The 20039-nt window shown below is 40.0% G+C and overlaps 1 protein-coding gene across 6 annotated transcripts in view; it reads left to right on the top strand.

The window, feature by feature from the left end:
- The window catches only part of CDK13 (cyclin dependent kinase 13), a 51778-nt gene extending 38069 nt beyond the window's left edge, over window positions 1-13709 (top strand). Inside the window, exons 10-14 of one of the 6 annotated variants that reach the window (XM_068674900.1) lie at window positions 616-732; window positions 1654-1785; window positions 3860-4065; window positions 6945-7508; window positions 8646-13709. In XM_068674900.1, coding sequence (XP_068531001.1) covers window positions 616-732; window positions 1654-1785; window positions 3860-4065; window positions 6945-7508; window positions 8646-9502 — 1876 coding nt within the window. In that variant the 3' untranslated portion in view covers window positions 9503-13709. The remainder of the gene's footprint in view (window positions 1-615; window positions 733-1653; window positions 1786-3859; window positions 4066-6944; window positions 7509-8645) is intronic. The other 5 variants (XM_068674906.1, XM_068674905.1, XM_068674901.1 and 2 more) reach the window with 5 other exon arrangements.
- Window positions 13710-20039: the final 6330 nt, after the last annotated feature.

Raw genomic sequence — 20039 nt, 5'->3', positions numbered from 1 at the left:
ATGGAAAACTGCCTCTTCTGATCTTCTGCTTGGAAGTGTGGTGTTGGTCAGGCTGTGCTAACTGTCCTTGGCTGAACAAAACCAGACAGGGACAGAGTGCAAGGAATGGGTCTGGCCGACTCCATTTGTGGAGACAGATTAGGAAAAAAAAAAAAGCAAGGTTTTTATCTGTCCAGTCATACTTTCGCCCTTAGGCCTTAGTGTATTTAGTTTTTTGCCTCTACATCTTCTGAGTCAACTAAATTCTCTTCAGTTTTAAATTTGTGAGGCCTGCTCTTTCAGGCATTTGGTGTGTCTTTCTTCACTGACATTGGGAACTAAAGGCTCGGCACTCTAAACCTGGGGTATCCAATGCTCCCGAGCCTGGAGGATGCCCTGGGAATGGGAGAGGGTTCAGAAGCCATTTTATCCTGTGAAGGGTGGTTGCTGGTCCTGGATAATTCACTAGTATGTAATGGCATTAAGCCTTGGAATGTAGAGAAATTTTAGCTAAATGAAACTGAACATTAAAATCATTTTTCTATCCACTGTATTTTTAAGAATAAAATATCAGCTTTGTTTACTTGTGGTTTTTGGATCTCATACCCTTTTTTTTTTTTTTTTTTTTTGGTGCAGCCGAATTTGTGGGAGTCCTTGTCCAGCAGTGTGGCCTGATGTTATAAAATTAGCTTATTTCAACACGATGAAACCAAAGAAGCAGTATCGTCGAAAACTAAGAGAAGAGTTTGCTTTGTAAGGATGAAGAATTGGTTTAGTCAATTATAGTAGCATTAAGTTTTGCTGGAATCTTTATGAACTTCACTATTTTCTAGAGACTGGCTGAACGTAGATTAAGTGTGAAGAAAACTGGCTTTAGATTCTTATCCTTCCGAAGATACCTGCAGAGTTCTTATTAACCCTTATTAAATAAAGCTTCAAGAAGGGGGAAGAAGGCCCTAAAATTTCAGCCACCTGTCAGCTTTCACCTAAGGAAGCATTTGTTTTCCATGATTGGTACACCTGCTTGCTGCCCCTGTCCACAAACAGCTTGGAGTACTTAATTATTTTTTATTAGGACAACTGGTTACAGCTAAATATGCAGTCTGGTTAACATTACAGTTTTTTGGGTCATAAATTCATTCAGCACAGAAGAGTTTTCTGAACCATGTATTGTAAAATACTACCACTGGGCTGTTTTTGTGCAAAGATCACACATGAAAGTTATGGTAAACAGCTGTATATTTATTTTAAAGGGATTATTCCCCTCCATCTGCTTTGGGGTTTGGGAAAAATGCATCATCCTGTTTGTACTAATGAGATCGACATTTCTAAAGCAGTAGTGTTATTTTGTTTGGACCAATGGAAACTGCAACTCCTGTTGTGCTAAATTCCAAGACGTAAAGTAACAATATAGTCTTAGTTTAGTGGGTTTTCTTGGTTTGGTTTTGTTTTAGTAAGAAGAATGTTTCAAGCAATTAAATCATACAAAGATAAAGAAACACAAATAGCTAAGGGTAATCCAAGGTGAACTTTTTATCTACCTCTTACTACCAATCAAGGACTTAACATTAATGATCAGTTATTTTGGAGGGGCTGTGTTAATTGAAATTTTGCACTGAAGTGTGTGATTCAAAATACAGTTGTGATGCTTTTCTCCATTTTGATTTTTTGTAGCATCCCACCGGCTGCATTAGATTTGTTTGATTATATGCTTGCTCTGGATCCCAGCAAACGCTGCACAGCCGAACAAGCCCTTCAGTGTGAGTTTCTGCGAGATGTGGAACCATCTAAGATGCCTCCCCCAGAGTAAGTCATTGCTTGAGTTGAGTTGTTCCTTACCTTAACACAACAGGAACATGCACTGATTTCATTGAAGCTCGTTGTGTTTCAGTTCAAGAGGCTTGTGGCGGAAGAAAATCAACACATAGCATTGGCTAATAGTGATTCTGCATGAAAATAATTATGCAGATCATGATATCAGTGGCTATGAGGATCTGAGACCAGTCTGATTCGCTATTCCTAGAATTAGTGACTGAATTAGTACCATTTAAAAAAACAATCCTCTTACGCGAATGTCTCTGAAAAAACATAATTTCCCTTTTATTTCTGTTTATCAGTGTCTATTTTTTCCAAGGTTTCTGGGGTCCTTCATGAATCTGAATTGTCATCTTTGATGGTAGAATGACACTGGGCATAGAGTTCTGCAAAAGTATCTGAGAGTTAAAGTGAAATACTGTACATGATTTCCTGTGACAAATGAGATTCTTGGCTTCACAAACAGAAGTGAAATATTTTTTGCGTTTTTTTTGTTTGTTTTTTTCCCTTCTCTGTATGTTTTTGAGTGGGAATATATTGCAAAGTCTAGTAGGGTTTTTGTAGTGATCTGATTGTCACTTCATTTGATACAAATAATGTTTGAACCAGCCCCAAGGAAAACAATGGAAAACTGACATGATCTGCAAGTTCAACTCTTCACTCAAGATAGCTGGCTAATGATAGAGCATTTAATAGTTTGAATAAATTGTACCTTCAAGGCAGCTTTTGCTGATTTCTTTCTAATTAGTTACCAAATAGGGAAAATACTTAATTTTTATCTAAGAATTTTATTCAAAATCTTTCAAGACTTACCTGTTACAGGTTTTCACTAATGGTCCTGATGCATGAGATAAAGCGTTTCTTTCATAATCTGAATACGATTACGTATCATCAGTGGCTGAATATTAGTAATGAGCAATGTTAAATACTAGGCTATTGATTAAAATCTCGGAAACACTTTGTGGCATGTTGCTTATATGCGTTTTGAAGTAAGTGAATGGGAAGAAATTGTTACTTTTTTTTTTTTCCAGGGGTTTGGTAATCCATCTATTGTAGAAGCTGATACAGGAAAATTTGGAACAAACAATTAATTGGCATCCTTTTAAGAATTAAGAAGCACACCCACATTTAACATAGTCTTCAGGGGAAAGTGTTGACTGTTCTCAAGAAAGAGTAAAGTTCCTTTTTGGGAAGGAATAGCTGCTCATTTAAGAAATTGTTGATTGCAAGTTGTGACAAGTTCCTATATTGTTCCAAATTGTTGCGGACTAAATACCCGGCAGGTTTTTGACCTGCGATGTGAAGGGAGAGAATAAAGAAAACAGTTGTCATAATTTCCTTTCCAATGGCTCTTGTCATCTGACACCTCATTTTTTCCGTGTTCCTGGGTGAGAGAACTGCTCAGACAGTTATCAATTTGTAATGGGAAAGCAAAAGGCACTATTTTAATGCCTCTGTCAGTATTTCCATAAGCTATAGGATGGGGCTCTGTGTTCCTCAGGAGATCAGAATTGAGATGCCTGCAGGGAATAGTAATGGAAGGACAGAACCCATAGCAGATGAGTTGCACAGAAGATTTTTGCCTTTGTTTTTTTCTGTTTTAAAGGACTGGGATATCCCTTGTTCTTCCTAGCATCCTAAATTTGTTAGTGTTAAGTACTATCTATTCCTGCAACTGTTTTTTTCCCCTTGTTTGCCTGTGCTGTATGACTACAAATAATGGAGAGCCATGTCTTTTTCTGTGGACAAATACATCTTGGCAGATGTGGTACTTTTACAAGCAAGAAAGTAATGTTGATTGTCATTGAAAGATACTTGTTCTCTTTTTCTGCCAGAGGGACCTGCGCTTGTGAAATAGGCAGCTGAAAAAGAGCTTTCATCCAAGAAAGAGTTCTTGAGATTTTGCTGGCTCTGGGTGTTTTCTGATGTATTTCTAAATTTCAGCAGGTTCTTCTTTACAATGGTTACATTATGTATAATTTGAGCATTTATTTTACCACTGTGGTTAAAAAACACTTTTAAAAAATCCAGGATAAAACTGATGATCTCTTATTATTCTTTGCAGCCTTCCTTTGTGGCAGGATTGCCATGAGCTGTGGAGTAAGAAACGCAGAAGACAGAAGCAGATGGGCATGACTGATGACGCAACAGCAACTAAAGTCCCTCGGAAGGACCTGTCTCTAGGCATGGATGAGAGCAGAACCAACACCCCACAAGGCATGCAAACTTCTTCCCAACTCAAAACTCAGGGCAACTCTAGTGTAGCACTTGGTCAGTAAATATTTTCGGTTCTTATAATTACCTTCTACTTGGATTGCACCTCTAGAAATTTTAGGTGTTATTTTCAGAGTACTGACATCTCCTGGATTCTTGAGGGAGGAACGGCATTGTAAGTTAAATCTTTTGTTACAAAAGATTTGCCTTCATTTTTGGAAACTGGACGTTCCTTTTAATTTTTATTTAAATTTTTGATTTGGCCAGTACAACTACTTTGTTCTTTGTTTTGAGAGGATTTGATCTCTTGCTCATCTGTAAATCTTCAGTAATCCCACTAGTTAGCTGCTGCTCTAAGTTCCTCACAGTCTACAGAGATGGAAGGAGTTTTATTGGTATTGATAAACTGACCCAAAGGCAGATTTTAAAAGAATCATCACTTCAAATAAAACAGATTGCCTCAGCATGTTATGTTAGTCTTCAGCTTTCCAAGTTGTTTGGGCTGAACCAACTCTTAAAAATAAATAAATAAAACCCCAAATAACTGTTATAACAAGAAGTAACCACCTCTGTAGCTTGCACAGACACTGATTCTGAAACATAACTGAAGTATTTTGCTAGGAGACTAATATTGTGAATATAATATAAAAAATAAAGTCATGGTCTCCTTGCATTGACACCACTTGAGATAATACAAAGTGGATACCTGATAAGTTTAATTTAGATCATTTGTAGTTGTGCAAAGTGACCTTAAATCCTGACAGTGATACAGGAGTTCATCTGAAGAAAAACAAGAAATGGATTCACTGAGCATGAAAATTCTTTAATACTAACCACGTTGAGTTAACTCTTTATTTAACAGCGCAGAGTTCCAAATATGCTGTGAAAAGATAGAAAAAGTATTTTTTTGATATGTTATTGCAGTTTATTGCTTCTTGCTCCTGTTCATCCTGTTTCTTACTCTAAGCTGGCTGTGAGCTTCTGCCGCTCATTAAGCTTAAGCTAAAGCTTTGGCAGCATTTTCAAAGATGACTTTCTGTAGCCCTTACAATTTTTTTCCCCACAAATGAATAATGTGTAAGAGTTTAGTAAGTCCAGAGGATAATAGTTATTTTCTTTCTGCTTTTATAACATGTAGCCTGTTGGTGGTCTAATGCACTTATTAGTCATTAATACTAACAATGCAAAATAAACTAAACAACTAAGGAAGGAATCTTTCAGATCTAAAATACATTTGCCCATAATTACATAAAAAATATATCCAGGGAAGACAGAATTTTAATTTTCAGGGGAGCTTAGACAGTTCAGCATAGAGATGTATTAAACTAAGCAATTCCTGAAACCCTTATACACCTTAGTTAAAATCATCCATAAGGCACACTACAGGACTCAGTGTACGTGCTGTATGCATGCTTAAAGCTGCTGCATTTTTTTTCTGAGTGCCAGAAAGAGGTTTAAAATGTTGTGGATGAATTGCTAATGTTCTGCTTCGTGAATGGGAACCCTGCCTATTGCATCTTAGAATTTAAGAGGAGATATGTAAAGCTCATTAATTTTGTTCTGGTAGAAACTGCTAGGTTTCCCAGAAAACAGTTAGCTCTTGGACTTGAAAGTAGCCAAGAATATAAAAATAGGTAGGTTAGTTACCCTTCTTTGACATTTTCACGTTGACAAGCTTGGAGATGTTTGGATGTTATTTCTATTACCACCCTCAGATGTCACAAAATCAACTGTTAAGCATGACATCTGGGTGAGATCCAACAGTAAAAGGCATCAGAAATTATATTTTTTTCCTCTTGCCAAATAAAATATGGTTTTATTTTTACATTTATATAAATATATAAGATCTTTGAAATCCGTGGAACCTGCCAGAGTAAGTTCCAAGTGCTTGCATCCTGGTGCATATCCACAAGTAGGGTAATGGGTTGTGGGTTTTGCAGCGCTTTCTGGCTGTTCTCTTCTTACTTTTGCGAGGCAAGTACTTAAGGTTTTACATGTATGTGACCATTTCTTCAGGTGTGGCTTTGAATCTGCCATGAATGAATATGTTAGGGTATCAGCAGACAGACAAGGATAGAAGAGAACAGAAGGTGTTTGCGTTGACTTGGGTTACAGAAATTCAGAGAAATACACACCCATTTTTTAATTTTTTACTTTTCCCAAAGTTATCTGCTTTTGGGGTATGCTGAAATTCATGGCGCTTCGCTTCTCCTTTCAAAATAAACTAACACAATGGCTGTTTGAAATTAAGAAAATATTTCTAAATTCTGACTTCCTTATTTATCTATTTTCCCCTGCATCATCATAATTTCTTCTTGAGTGTAGCAAATAAATTCAGTTCTGAAAAAAAGAAAAAAAGATGGATATCATCACAAACCTGCATTTTCCTGCTACTCAGTGATTGACTGCTTGTCCTTCAAACTCTGCATGTGCTTTTTTGCATTTACACTGCTAGCTTCTGGGTCACCTACAGCCTGGTCACTTGAGCAGGTGTTAGAATCCAGATGCTGAATTAGAATGGGCCAGAATGTGACTGGAAATGCGTTTTGCAGATGGCCACTTTTTAACAGAGGGATGTGATATGTCAAAGATAGGAAATTTTGTGGGGATTGGAAATTTTACAGCTGCCTAAAGCAGGTGGCCTTAAGCCCCAGCTTAGTTGTACTGTGGAAAATTGAGCTCCAGCTTGATGTTTTTCATCTGTCCAAGTGCATGTGTGCACCCCTTGGAAGTCACTTTCTTTATATTGGATCTTACTATTCCATTTCCCATAGAGACTCCCCCCAAGGCAGTTAATCTGTAAAAGCATTCCATTTCTATGTTGTCCAAAACCATGCTTTGCCAGTTGTGTCAGCCATGCTAGATTAGTCTTAATTTTGAGTTTCTGAAATATGAAAGTTCTAAATAATACTTAAAAACACCTTTTTTGTCTTTAGCAAAAACAAGCACTGGACAGCAGTTAAACCAGAATGAAGTGGCAATCCTGCTAAACCTGCTACAGTCTAAAACAAGTGTTAGTTTGGCACAGTTTGCCCAAGTGTTGAATATTAAGGTAAACCCAGAGACTCAGCAGCAACTAAATAAAATAAATCTTCCTGCTGGAATTTTGTCAGCAGGTGAAAAACAGTCAGAACAGCAGCAGCAGCCGCCGCCGCCTCCGCCACCACCGCCGGAACAGGAGCCTCTAAAACAGCCGACCGTCACGCAGCCTCCTGTGCCCCCTGCTCAGCTGAGTCAGCCCAAAGTCGAGACTGACGCTGCCCAGGCAGCCGTACAGAGTGCATTTGCTGTTCTGTTGTCTCAGTTAATAAAGGCTCAGCAAACAAAACAGAAAGATCTGGTGTTGGAGGAGAAGGAAAACGGATCAGGAAATGAAATGTCGTTACAACTCAGGCAGCCTCCAGAGCCCACCACTCCTGCGTCTGTCAGCCGGGACGACGTGGAATCGCCAGCACCTGGTTACCCGCACCTGATCAAGTCACTGTACACGGCTGCTGCAGGTACTGGCGGTCTGTGGGGCTAACCAGCAGGTACCTTGAGCAGTGGAGACACGATAGTTTGGGGAAAGAGTTAACGGGTTAACAATACCGAGTCTGTGTGAGTACAGGAGAGGTGATGACATGATTTTGTCACTGATGTCTGCATCATTTTTTCATAGTCACGGCTTCAAGTGTTAGCCGCTCTGTTTGTTTTGTTCCTTTGGTGGGAATGTAAATGCCTGGCGGGACTTCATGTCTTACTGTCACAGGAGGCATGCAGGCAGAGTAAAAGGTAGTCCTCATTCAACGAGATGCTCGTGCTTTTTCTGATGAAGCAGTTTAATTGATTGTTTTTTATGGGTGTTTGGAGTTTTCTCAGTGGTCCTAGTGTTGGAGAAGACCAGCTTCTCTTGCAAATTCGTAGCTCAGGCTTACTGGTTTTGACTGGGTGTTTAGGTAAAGCCTGTTTTGGGGAGGGGCTATTAATGTTTTTGGTTTTAATGCAGACCAAAGCAATTTCCTAGTGTCAGATTCTGTAGGTGGTTGCCTGTAATGATTGCTAACACACATGGCTGAAGGTCTCAGTTGGCTTATAGTAGTGACTTCCTTAGTTTTCTTGAAGTCTAGAGCTCCGTTTTTGGTCGTCTTGGGCTGCTATTTCAGCTTTATTTTACTGTGGTTTATGCATTGCTCTGTGGTGTGTGCTGCTGTGGAAAGAAATATTCTGAAGTGGTTTGGGAGTGTTTTTCGAGGGTTTTTGAAGTTGTTTTGTTCTTAGCCCTAAGTTTTGCTCCCTGAAAGGACATCCCTTTGTCCCTCGAGACCTTTTTTAATGTGTGTGATTTGAAAATCTTTTCTGTTTGCTGTTTGAACTTACTAGTATTCATCTGTTGCTTTAGTGATTGTTTTTCAGAGGAGCTTGTGCTGTTTAACTTTGCTTGGAAATCTTACTTGGAGGAGAACCCTGCATCGCTTTCCTGAGGCAACCAAGCTGTTGCCTTTTCCAAAATAACCTGTCCAACTACTAGTAAACGTTACCTCAGTTCTGATTAACTTCCTAGTTACAGACCTCTGTCGTGTTCTGGGAAAGAGTCATTTCCTTTCTGGTATTGTTACTGGAGATTTTTATTCCAAAGCTTTTCTTTTTTATCTGCTTAGGTCCAGAGGATTTGGTTAGGCAGTCTGAGATGAGGCTTCTGAACCGAACACCCGAACAAGAACGCCCTCGGATCTTGCCTCCAGACCAGCGACCCCCAGAGCCACCGGAGCCTCCGCCTCTCACTGATGAAGACCTTGATTATCGGACAGAGAACCAGCATTTGCCTATAAGTAACTCTTCAGGAACAGATCCCCACGCAGGAGTGAAAGCAGCTCTTCTACAGCTGCTTGCTCAGCATCAAGCTCAGGCAACGACGGAGGAGCCAGTACAAACAAGTGTGGATTACCAGGCTAGAGACTCCTATGTAACAGGCCCAGACTACAAGGATAACTTTGGATCGTCTACCTTCTCCTCTGCCCACTATGGCAGTAGCGATGGCATAGGAAGCGGGTCATCGGGAGCGTTAGAAAGGAGGAACTTCCTCGGAAACTCGGATATTCAACCTTTGGATAACTACAGTACTGCTTCATCTCACTCTGGTGGTGCCCCTCCTCCGTCTGCCTTTTCAGAATCCTTTCCCAGCTCAGTAACTGGTTACGGAGACATTTACCTCAATGCTGGCCCCATGCTATTCAGTGGAGATAAAGACCATAGGTTTGAATACAGCCACGGCCCAATCTCAGTCCTGGGGAGCAGCAGCGACGCTTCCGCAGGGCCGGAGAGCACTCATCCTCTGCCCGCCAAGATGCACAACTACAGCTATGGAAGTAACTTACAGGAAAACCCCGGTGGCCTTGGCCACATGCATGGACAGACTTGGACTTCCCCTGCCCAAGGACCTGGCTATTCCCAAGGATACAGGGGACACATTAGTACGTCTGCAGTGAGAGGGCGAGGCAGAGGATTACCATATTGAGTATCTGTTTTTCCTCAGGCACATCATTTTTATCTGGAAAAACTTTTTTTTTTTCTAGCTGCAGTTTAAAGCAGCAGTTCAACAGACTTGAATAATGTTAATTCAACAGCTTTATTTTTATGTGGAAAAGGGTCTTGCATACAGTAGGAAAAATTAAAAATGCTTAAAACTCATGCTGTCTGAAAACTAGATGAATTGATTGTACATGTTCACAAACTCTAGTTCTGAATTTTATTTTGTATTTTGGCAGTTTTAAGTGGATGCTAAATTTAGGGACATCAGCTTTTTATGGCACTCTTTCAGATCTTCTGAACTATGCACATTTGTGCTTTTTTTGTAAGTTTGGACCAACTTTTATGTAAAAAAAAAAAAAGATTTTACAACAATCAAAGCAGGGCACTGATTTATTTGGTATTTTTCTTTTTACAGAACTACCTTTAGTCAAAGGTCACTGTCAGTCTTTGCACTGCTTTCAGTGTTATTGTGGAAGGTGTACTTTGTGCTCATTTCAGATAATAAAACACAACCTTTCTCTTGATGCAAAATTTTATAAATATTTGGTCAATGTTACTTTTTTTTTCTTTCAAAAAAAAAAAGGAATGGATGTTCTGGTAAAATGTTCTCTCCATCTCCCAGGCTTGTTTATATAAAAACTGTTTTACTTGAATGGTAAGTGCCTTAACATGTAAGCTTAAGGTGTGCGAAAATTTGGAAGTACTTTATGAATCGATGCGAAAATAATACTTAAACCTACGTAGTTGAGATGAAAATTCAAATAATAATAGGAAACTCAAATAGGTCATAACCTTGTGCTGTTTACTTCATGTGGGCCAGTTACTTAGAGACCTAATCTTATCTTGATGAAGTCATAATCTCCAAATTGAACTTCATAAGAAACTATGAAAGTGAGGAGAAAAATGAAGAGTAGTTTTTCCTCAGCTCCCCCTTGGAGTTGTAGAAATTGTGTGACTTCTTCTGCCAAATAAACTATGCTTTATATGTCCTTACCAAGTGGTGAAATAGTTTTTCCTCTTAAATGTCAACAGCAGTAATTACTTTACTTTGTGTGAAAAGCTGACACTGTCTTCTTTTTACCACAAATACTGCATTATGGGAAGTAACCAAGGGCAAAATGACCAGTATTAAAAGCAACAGCAAAACATTTTACACTAGCTCTAACGCTCTGTAAGCTTGTGATTGTGCCAACTAATCGTCTTTATATCTGCTGTTCCACTGAGCATTTCAGTATTGGAATTGAGTCTCCTTCAACAACTGATAAAATGACTGTAGTTACAACTCTTAACCAAGAGCCACTCCTCATTAATTACAATGTCCAGCATGTTTTCTTTTCCTTCGACATCAAGTGGTCCCTCTCCTGCAGAGAGGAAGTATGATTATATTTTGCATGTACGTAAAAGAATGTTTTAAAGCCCATATTGGAAATAATTTTCCAACTGATTATCCAGTTGACAAATCGGTACCTTGTGTAACTGAGTGTTTAATTATTACTTTTTAAAAAGTAAAATTTCTACTTACACTATTACAAATGTAGTCTCATCGGTGACTTTTTGGACTTTCAGAATAGAAGCCGAAGTTGTTGGTGTTTTCTTTTGTTTAGTTCAAAATCCTGGTTGTCATTTATGGCTAAGTACCACCTCGTAGAGCATGGAAAAAGTCACTTTGCTAAATACGTAGCATTTGAGAATCTGGCAGATGAAAAATGGAGATGTCCCTGTAAGTCTTGCAGTTACCTTTACTAGGCACAGGAGAATCCTACCATCTGAAAATAAAATCAACCTGGACAAATACTTGTGACTCAAATAGCCTGTGCATAATACCAGAATTTCACATGTGAGTGACCATGTGCTGGGTAGGTTTCCTTGCGCAAGGACATCCCTGTAGTGTTCTTCTGCTAGCAAAATCTTAAAGGCAGAAATCATGAGTGTCATTTAGGTACAGACAGTGTCAGCTGAGGCTTTTGTTTACTAATTGATAAAAATATTCTCTCAGTGTTCAGATACACACATTTTTTTCAAAATCGGGATAGATTTTCAAAGCTCTTAGTTGTTTTCACTAAAAATTGCAGCCCAGTGTTACTTTACTGCAGTTCAAATGTAAATGTTTGCTAAAAAAGCAGGTAAGTTCAAATGGAAGGCAGACCTCCAAGAGGACTAAACGATTTAAATTTCAATACAAAAATATAAGGAATTTTTCTCCTGCTTTCTTCCTGGAGATAAATGTTCAAGTCAGTCTCCTCTGAATGAGTAAGTGACTGTGGTTTGATTACTGACTAGCAGTAGTCTGATGTTGCATCATTCCACTGAAATGGATTTTAGTCTTCAGATACAAGAATGCCAGCATGAGTATTCATGTCTATGATGAATACGAAGGAGATGGAGTAGACAGTTGACTTCCAGACATATCAAAACCAAAACTTGCACACTGTTGCAGATGCGTATTGCACGATGACTTTTTCCCAAATTCAGTTTAAGGATCACTAGCCTCTGAGTGAAAACTCTATTCCTGGGGCAGCAGTGTTGGCAATAATGTGGAGGCAAGGTTGGCGTGTTTCCATATGTGATAACTACAAAGAAGTTTTCCCTTCTCTGCAACCCAGGGGATCTTGGCTCTTTCACCAACTCGTTCCTCCTGGGCAGGCAGCGGCTGTGCAGTGGCTGCAGGCAGGTGTGCTCTGCCCATCCTTGGCCTGGGGGCAGCCCGTGGCAGGAGGGTTTCTCCCTGCGGCCACGCTGCCCCGGCCCAGGAGTTGCATCTCAGCAGGTGAGCAGCCAGGGAACGGGCCAGGCCTATGGACTGCCCATCCACGTTCATTTGTACTGGGCCTGTGTGTTATTTATCAAATTATCAAAATTTCCGTAATAGAAAGTCACAAGGTGCTTACATCAGTTCAGAATTTGACCTTTTTGAGCAATTTTCACTCAGCACAGTGAGTCTGTCCTAGCATGACATCTTACATCGCGTGGCTGTTGCATTTTTGATGCAGTGGTAGGCATTCTGAAAACTGCATTACTTTTCTGTGGAGCTGTGGCTTTTGTTACTTTTCCCCTCATTCTGTTGGGTTTACGTTTTCTGTGCTGCAATTCCAAAGTGTGCTACAGAGACCTGGACACTACATCAAAAAGTAAGTGTTGTGTGTTTGTATTTCTAAATAAACATAGCAAAATACTGTAATAATAGACTATCGAGTAGCGAGTATTTCATTATTTATATTAAGTGGACTGTAGCCATACCAAGAGGAAGGATGTGAGCACAACTGGACTGCAATGACTATGACTTAGGATGCTTAGACTCATAGAACAATTAAAATCAGCCAAAGGAAGAGGAAACAGCTTTTATCCTGGATTGCTAGGTCTTCTTACCTGGAACAGAAGGAACAGTGTTTGGGGAGGGGTGTGAAAATACATGTATCTTTAAATGTTAATATAATTTCTTGGAAAAGAAATATAAAACGGCAAACTTATATTTTCTTACAGTTCTGTAAAACTTGGTCTGTTAAATCTTGCCACGGCAGTGTAAAGCACTTCCTGCCAGCAGAGGCGCCAAGTGCTGTAATGTTAACTTCAAAAGGTCGGAGTGCTGCTCTTTCACTTGGTGCTTGTTGCACCAGGAGGTTTTGGTGTGGTTGGATCAGTTTAATTGGTAACTGCGTGGTAAAAACCGAAGCACTGAAGGTAACTTACGTAGGATACCTCTTGTCTGCAGGCAAATTCGATCTCAGACCATGAATTCCGTTTCCAAGAGAGAAAATCTCGGATGTATTTCTTGCGTTCTTGTAGCTAATAAGACACGCAAGCATTTTACATAGCACGTTTTTCCAGGCTATTCTGTTGCACCGTTGTTTTTTTTTTGTTTGTTTGTTTTTTGTTTTTTAATATGAGGAAACTGGCTATTTCCCTTCTTGATAGTTGTGGGATGTTCTTCATACATGGGCGTGTGTTAAGAAATTAAAGAATCACAGAAAAGTGATTTGAGTTCTGTATTTAAAAGATGAAATGACCTTGGTTAAAGTTGAACTAACTTTTGCTTATCAGGGTGAAGAATACTTTATTGCAGGAGTTATTTCAAGACAGCCTAATTTAATATAATCAAACTGTTATTCTTCAGCTTGCTTACTCTTTGTTATTTTAAGCCATCTGTATATAAAATGTATTGTGTGGCCTGTAAATAAAATACATGAAAACTTGAAGTTTTTCGTCGTTTTCCCTCTCTGGTTATCAACTGGCGTTTATAAAGAGCTCTGGGTTGAACTCTGAATTGTTTTTTCAGTATTCAAGTGAGTGTGATTTTCAGCATGTTCAAATATCAAAGGTTATTCAAGAAAGTATATCCCGCTCTGCTCCTTTTCAGAAGGCAAGTGCAGGGTGGTGCGAGTGCTTGTTCTGGAGGGGTGCTCCAGGCACAAGGCGCAGCGCGGCACCGACCACCTTAGCACGGAAGCTTCAGCAAAAGCAGGAGGCTGAGAGGAACCGGCCCTTCTGGGGGTGCGAAGATGCTGCTGCTTCAAGCGCTGCTGCAGCTGGAGTGATGTGTTCAAAGCAGTGGGAAATCGCAGACAGACCCAGGTGTTTTCAGTACCTGCTGGTACGCACTCGGTGCTGGTGAGGCGGCGTAAATCCAGCACGGCTTCAGCAACCGCGCATTGAATGCCTGAGGCCTCTCTCTGCTTTTTTTCTGCCTTATCACCTAATCTAATGAAAAAAGAGCACCTCTTTCAACAAATGTTGTTTCCATCCAAAACTAGGCTACTTCCCGTATCTTCCATGCTTTTAAAGCATGTTGGGCAGACTGCTGCTCTCCTCGCACCAGGAGCACGTTAGCAGAGGTGGAAGAGGTGCGGTGAGAAGTTAGGCAGGTCAGAGCTTGTCACGCTGACGTCAGGCTGACAAAAAGCCAAAAGGATCTCATTTTGGAGAACATACTTCGGCAGCAGGTATAATGGAAGCCTGGGTTTTTCTTCAGATGAATAATTTAAGCTGTACTACCCAGGATGTCGAGTCGGCATTAGGTTGCTTCTAACAGGATTAGGTTGCTTCTATTTGTAAGGCGTTTTGGTAAGTCCTGAAAGACCATGGAGCAGAAGGCGGTAGCATTCACCAAACTCCCCCATCACCTGTAAGACAAATCAGAGCTCTTGGCAGCTACAGCAAACAAGTGGAGAGAAATTTTCATTTGACAAACAAGGAGAACTGCTGCTTTTTCCTAGTCGACTGTGTTTACTTCCACGAAGCTTGTGGGTTCTCCCTTGAAAGCCATTTGCTCGTTATGGCTGCTTATTTTATTTTTTTTTTATTGCCCGTGGAGAGAGCTTGCAGTCAGCATGATTTAACTCAGGGAGAAATTTGAGTTTGATGTAATTTTTCTTCAGGTATAGCAGCAGTTACTAATAGGCAATACTCGGATCACTTTTCACTGCCCAGCTTTGGTTCTGCTTAAATAATTCCTCCGAGGGTACTTGGGATGTACGATTGCTAGGGCAAAACCTCAGAACGTGATGAATGTGTCTCTAATATGGCTTCTTCCAAAGAGGCTGTGTAAAGTTTTTTTTCAACACTTGAAAATGTGGTGTGAAAAAGACAGAGCTGGGTAGAACATGGAATATTTTGGTTACAAAACCCACTCTTGGAGCTGCTAGTACTCGCGTAGCAGGCCTGGCAGCCACATGCTGCCTGTAAAGTAACTAATGGGGATTAACTGGCTTCTGTGGTTAGTGCTCGGCCTGTGCTGACATCTGCCTCTGCTCTCCCTCTCTCCTCATACCTGCTGCAAGACCTCCTTTGCTCAGCTGCCATGTGTTGCTCCTGCCAGACCTGCTCTCATCACTGTCCCCTCTGTCTCATCTGACTGGTGTGGGTAGGATGTGGGCTTCTGCAGCTGGGATGGGACATTTCCCCTCACCTCGTCTTTCAAAGCTGATCAATCGCTTGTGCTAGAATTTCTGAGGGATGTTAGTTTTCTCCTCTGTGAAGAGTCATAGCAGGAAAATACTGCATATGCGGGTACGGTTTTATTGTTTAAGGAGGGAAGATCCATGCACCTATCTCCTGGGCTGCTTCTCTAGATTAAAAAGAAGAATGCCTCAGACAAAAAGTGCTTTCTGTTTCAATAAATCGCTAGAATTTGAACTACCAGACTGGCCCAGCCCTGTGGTAAGGTTTCCTGCTGCACCGATCTGCTCTTCTAAGTCTAGTTCCCTTCCGTTTCACCCAGATGAGCGAGTAGCTGTGTTTATAACTTACCAATAATAACAGGCATTTCTTTTCCTTGCTATTGTTTCATATTTTTTTGATGTACTAGCATATAAAGAGGAAAGTGTATGCAATAGGTCATAGAGCCACAAGGCAAGCACTTTACTTTGTCTATAAGACAAAGTACCATGTCTGACCCTTCATCCAACAAGAATCTTCCTCATTTTTCTCCCCTTTTTTTTTTTTTTTTGTCAGACTGAGCCCTTGCAGGCTTTAAAAATCCCTCCTCACAGGGAGCAGAGAGGTGGATCTTGTGTTTCAATGTGAGGAAAATTGGTAGATGAGAACTGAAAACAAACTGGAAGCGGCGTTTCCCCTGCATGTAAGAGCTCTGAGGTGCCTTGGCATCTGGGAGGCAGGGGAGACCCAACTACTAAATGATGAAACCCAACCAGAGACCACCATTTTGTTTAGCTCCCCCTTCGTGATCAGGTGCCCAGTGTGGCAGGCCTGCCTGCGGGTGGGTGACGTCCCCGCGGTGGCGGAGGTCTCCAAGCCCTCAGGGAAGTGGTGGGACTGTGGCACCCAGTTAAATAGCAAAGGGAGTGGTTTTGATCCGAGTTTCCTTCATGGAGTCCTAGCATCTAGAGTTCGGATACAAGCCCCAGGCATGAGTCAATTAATTCATGGTTGGAAGCACATCAGAACAGCCAAAATGCCATCACTGGTTCAATGACGACACCATTTTTGGTGCTGCTAGTCCTCTGGAGCACATAACCATGTGGGATCCACTGGGGTGGACCATTCTTCACTGCCTCTGCAAGAAGGGAATACCTGCCTCTTGTCAGCATAGCTTGTGAGCACAGCATGACCCTTCTCACCTGGCCTTGAGGGTGATGGAGGCTAGAAGGTGGCTGCTGCTGTCATCTGGAATAAAGGGGCTTGTCTGAGGTCACGTAGGATGTCTACAGTGAAGTGAAGAGCTGAATATGTTTTTTTCTGCCTTGTTTACAACACTGAGTGTGGAGATGAGTATGCAGGTGTTCCAGTTTTTGCACTGCAGCACTGATATTTGTCTCTACTGTAAGCTGCTAGACAAGATAAAATGGAGGTCCTCTTTCTCAGGCTCTGAGGAGCCCTGATTTTTTTGAAGGAGATGCTTTTCTAGTAATGTTGCTATTCCCATGCGTTGATGTTTAGATTGTAGTGCAAAAACACAAACATTGCTGTGTAGCAACTTAAATACCAGTGTTACTGACATTGATGTTTTTATCTTCTGTTTCTCAGAACAGGCCTTCCCCCTTTCTTCATATGTAGAGTTGCTTAAAATGAAAACCCGTCACTGCCTTGAGAAACAAAGGATGTTGTGTGCAACGCACAAAATCAGCAGCTGAATTTGTTACTGTGTGGTCCTGTAACGCTCCCCACCCTGCAAAACTACCCCTTCTGCTTTGGGACAGCCAAAAGATGTACTGATGCCCTACTTAGCCAGACACAAAGAATTTCCTCGGGTTTCTTGCCCATGTTGAGCTGTGTTGAGGTTTGGTTGTTGGCACATAAACTGTTGTCCCTGCGCTCTTGTAAAGCTGATGCTGATGCTGTGAGCAGTTCTGGTAATGGTCCCAGTGATCCAGAAAAAGCTTGTTTTTGTTTAGCTTGCTTCTCTGAGCAGAAAAGGGAAATCTGTATGGTAACTGATGTCCAGACCTTTCTGGCTCTTTCTTCAGGGTTTGTGATGAAAAATGTTCTTTTGGTTGACAGAAACTGGGACCAGAGATGGTGAAAATGCAACAGAGATTATTTCCCCTCTTTAAAACTTGTGTCATTTCCAGGCTGGAGCACTTGCTGTCAACATGACCACCCCATCAGGTAACCTGGCAGTGGGCTGTCTGACCATGTGGGCACCTTCCTGCTTTCTACACTGCTACTGTGGAACAAACAGTAATGTACGCATTTACATGAGTAGTTTTTTGAGAAAATTGTTCATTGGGGGGGGGGGGGGGGGTGTGGAGGGGGAATAGACTAAGAACTACCGAAGACATGGGAAATGAAAAGAAATCTATCAATTATGTAGAAGAGAAGTGGAGTAGTAAGTAATAATTAAAAACTTATCTGCAGATGTTCTGGTGATTCCACATCAGGAAGATATTACTCTAAATCTGGCAGATTTTGTTAGAAACTACGTACGTTTTTCTCCCCAGATTGCTTCGTGTTATGGATTGCAGATCCTGCTCTGAGACTTCCAAGCAAGCACATACAATTATGCAAGATAGTGAAAGAAGACATGCAGGTAGTAGTAATAATTTTTATTTGCAAACTGTACTTGCAGTTACAATATTGCCTTTTGGGAACAATGACCAAAAAAAACCAAACCAAACCAAACCAAAAAAAAAAAAAAAACACATAGAATTCAACAGGCCTGTTCTATCATAAATACAAACCTATTTTAGCTTATATCATAAGATAAACCAGAGATGGCTTTCTCTCTTTCTCTTTCAGTTGGTCTTATGGGAGACTCCTTTTTTTAAAACAGCATTTAAGTCATAACCATAAGGATGCAAATTCCTTATTGACCTCCAGGGAAAAGTTTTGCATGCTTTATTGAAACACCTGTCATTTGTTGTAGATAGCAAATACTCCTCCCTTGCAGCCTATTGACTCTTCTTTTTCATTTTTTAATTCCTGTATTAAGGTTTCAGAATCACAGAGCTTTTTGTATTACAAAAACTATTACTTTATATGCTTTATTATGGGTGAATCAAAGCATTATGTTGGATCTGAAATCTAGTGCATTCTGGGTTTATTTAAAACATAGATTTATGGCAGATACAGCGTGATGAAAATACAGTGCTGTTGGCTTTGCAAAAAAGGCAAAATGTGAAATGCAGAACGGATAAGCCAATATCAACTCTGAATCAGGAAAATAATCTTAACTATCTTATTTTAGTGTGCTCAGAATATATGCACACATGACATTACATTTTTATAGAAATTGCATACAATTAATGTGGATATAGATTCTTAAGTGCAGAATCTAGGTGAAAAAGGCTAAAAATAAGCCACATGTCACATACGTATTTAGTAGGCTGCTAAGTAAATAAATGGTTCTTTTCAGTTTCTTTTGAAAGCAACATTTGTTTAAAAGCTTTTTTTTTTTCTTTTTTTTTTTTTTTTCTGGAACAATCTGAATGAAAACAATGTTTAAGAAAATGTCAACACTGTAAAGAAACTTTAATTTTCACCAAAATCTTTTGGTGAAACTGGCATGACTACCTAAAAAGTCTGCTGCTCTTGAAGTTGTAGGGAGAAGGGGAGAAACCATCATCCAACTGAATTACACAGTTACTACGAAGTCCAAAACAAATAAATTGGTACTTTAAAAATTAAGTGTTTCTGTAGAATTGGGAAGATGCAGTGAGAAAGAGAGGGCTAACTTATATTGACAAACTAAAAAAAAAAATAAATCTGATGCCTCCTCCCAACAACAAAAGAGGTTGCAGATGACATGAGAAGATCCAGGTTTCATAGGCAGGTTTCATATGAACATCAAATTGAGGTGCTTCATTGATCCTAATCCAATCTGAGGGAAAGTATTTCTAAGTGTATTTTAAGGGAGATCAATATTCAAAACCAAATATATTTCCAAATATCAGAAAAGGGGATAAATCTTTCTACACATTTAACAATAATTTATCAGGACAAACAATTTAACAGGACAAAATCAGCATGAGAAACATAGAAGCATGTTCTCATACCACTCATTGATGGTTTAACTGGACCTCTACTGCTCGAATTCTCTTCCAACAGAGTTAGCATTTGGTTGCATGACACTTTGACAAGCTGTGTGACTCTGTTGGAGGATTTCATGGTAAAGGAGAGAAAACATATCAACAGCAGCTATTCCCCTGGACACCAACATTATTATAAGCACATAAACAGACCCAACAAATTGGATTAGCTTTCTTATTTCTAGGATTTTGTAAAGCGTGTGCTTCAGTGTACTGGAAAAGCTGGCAATTGCTGCTGTGCTTCAGAGCAGTTCTAAAACTGTTCGTAAGTGGGAAGTAAGAAAGCTGCTCAGGCTGACATTAAATGTTCTGCAGTCAGTCAGAAAAAGCAGGAAATTGCGTTTGTAATAGTTGTGTTACGCACCTAGTGTTTTCTGAAACATCTACATCATGCACTATATTATTTTGTAAGAATTTTAAGTTCAATGATTCAAGAGCTTAAGCACTACTAATGATACATTTAGTATTTGATTTGAAACATTTTTATATTTGATTTTCCGTAGCTTTTAAAAAGTAAAATGCATGAAAAGGCTTGTAATTATT

Source organism: Anas acuta, chromosome 2 (genome assembly GCF_963932015.1).
Source record: "Anas acuta chromosome 2, bAnaAcu1.1, whole genome shotgun sequence".
NCBI lineage: Eukaryota > Metazoa > Chordata > Aves > Anseriformes > Anatidae > Anas > Anas acuta.
Note: the sequence above shows the minus strand (reverse complement) of the source record. Positions and strands in the feature narration are given on the sequence as shown.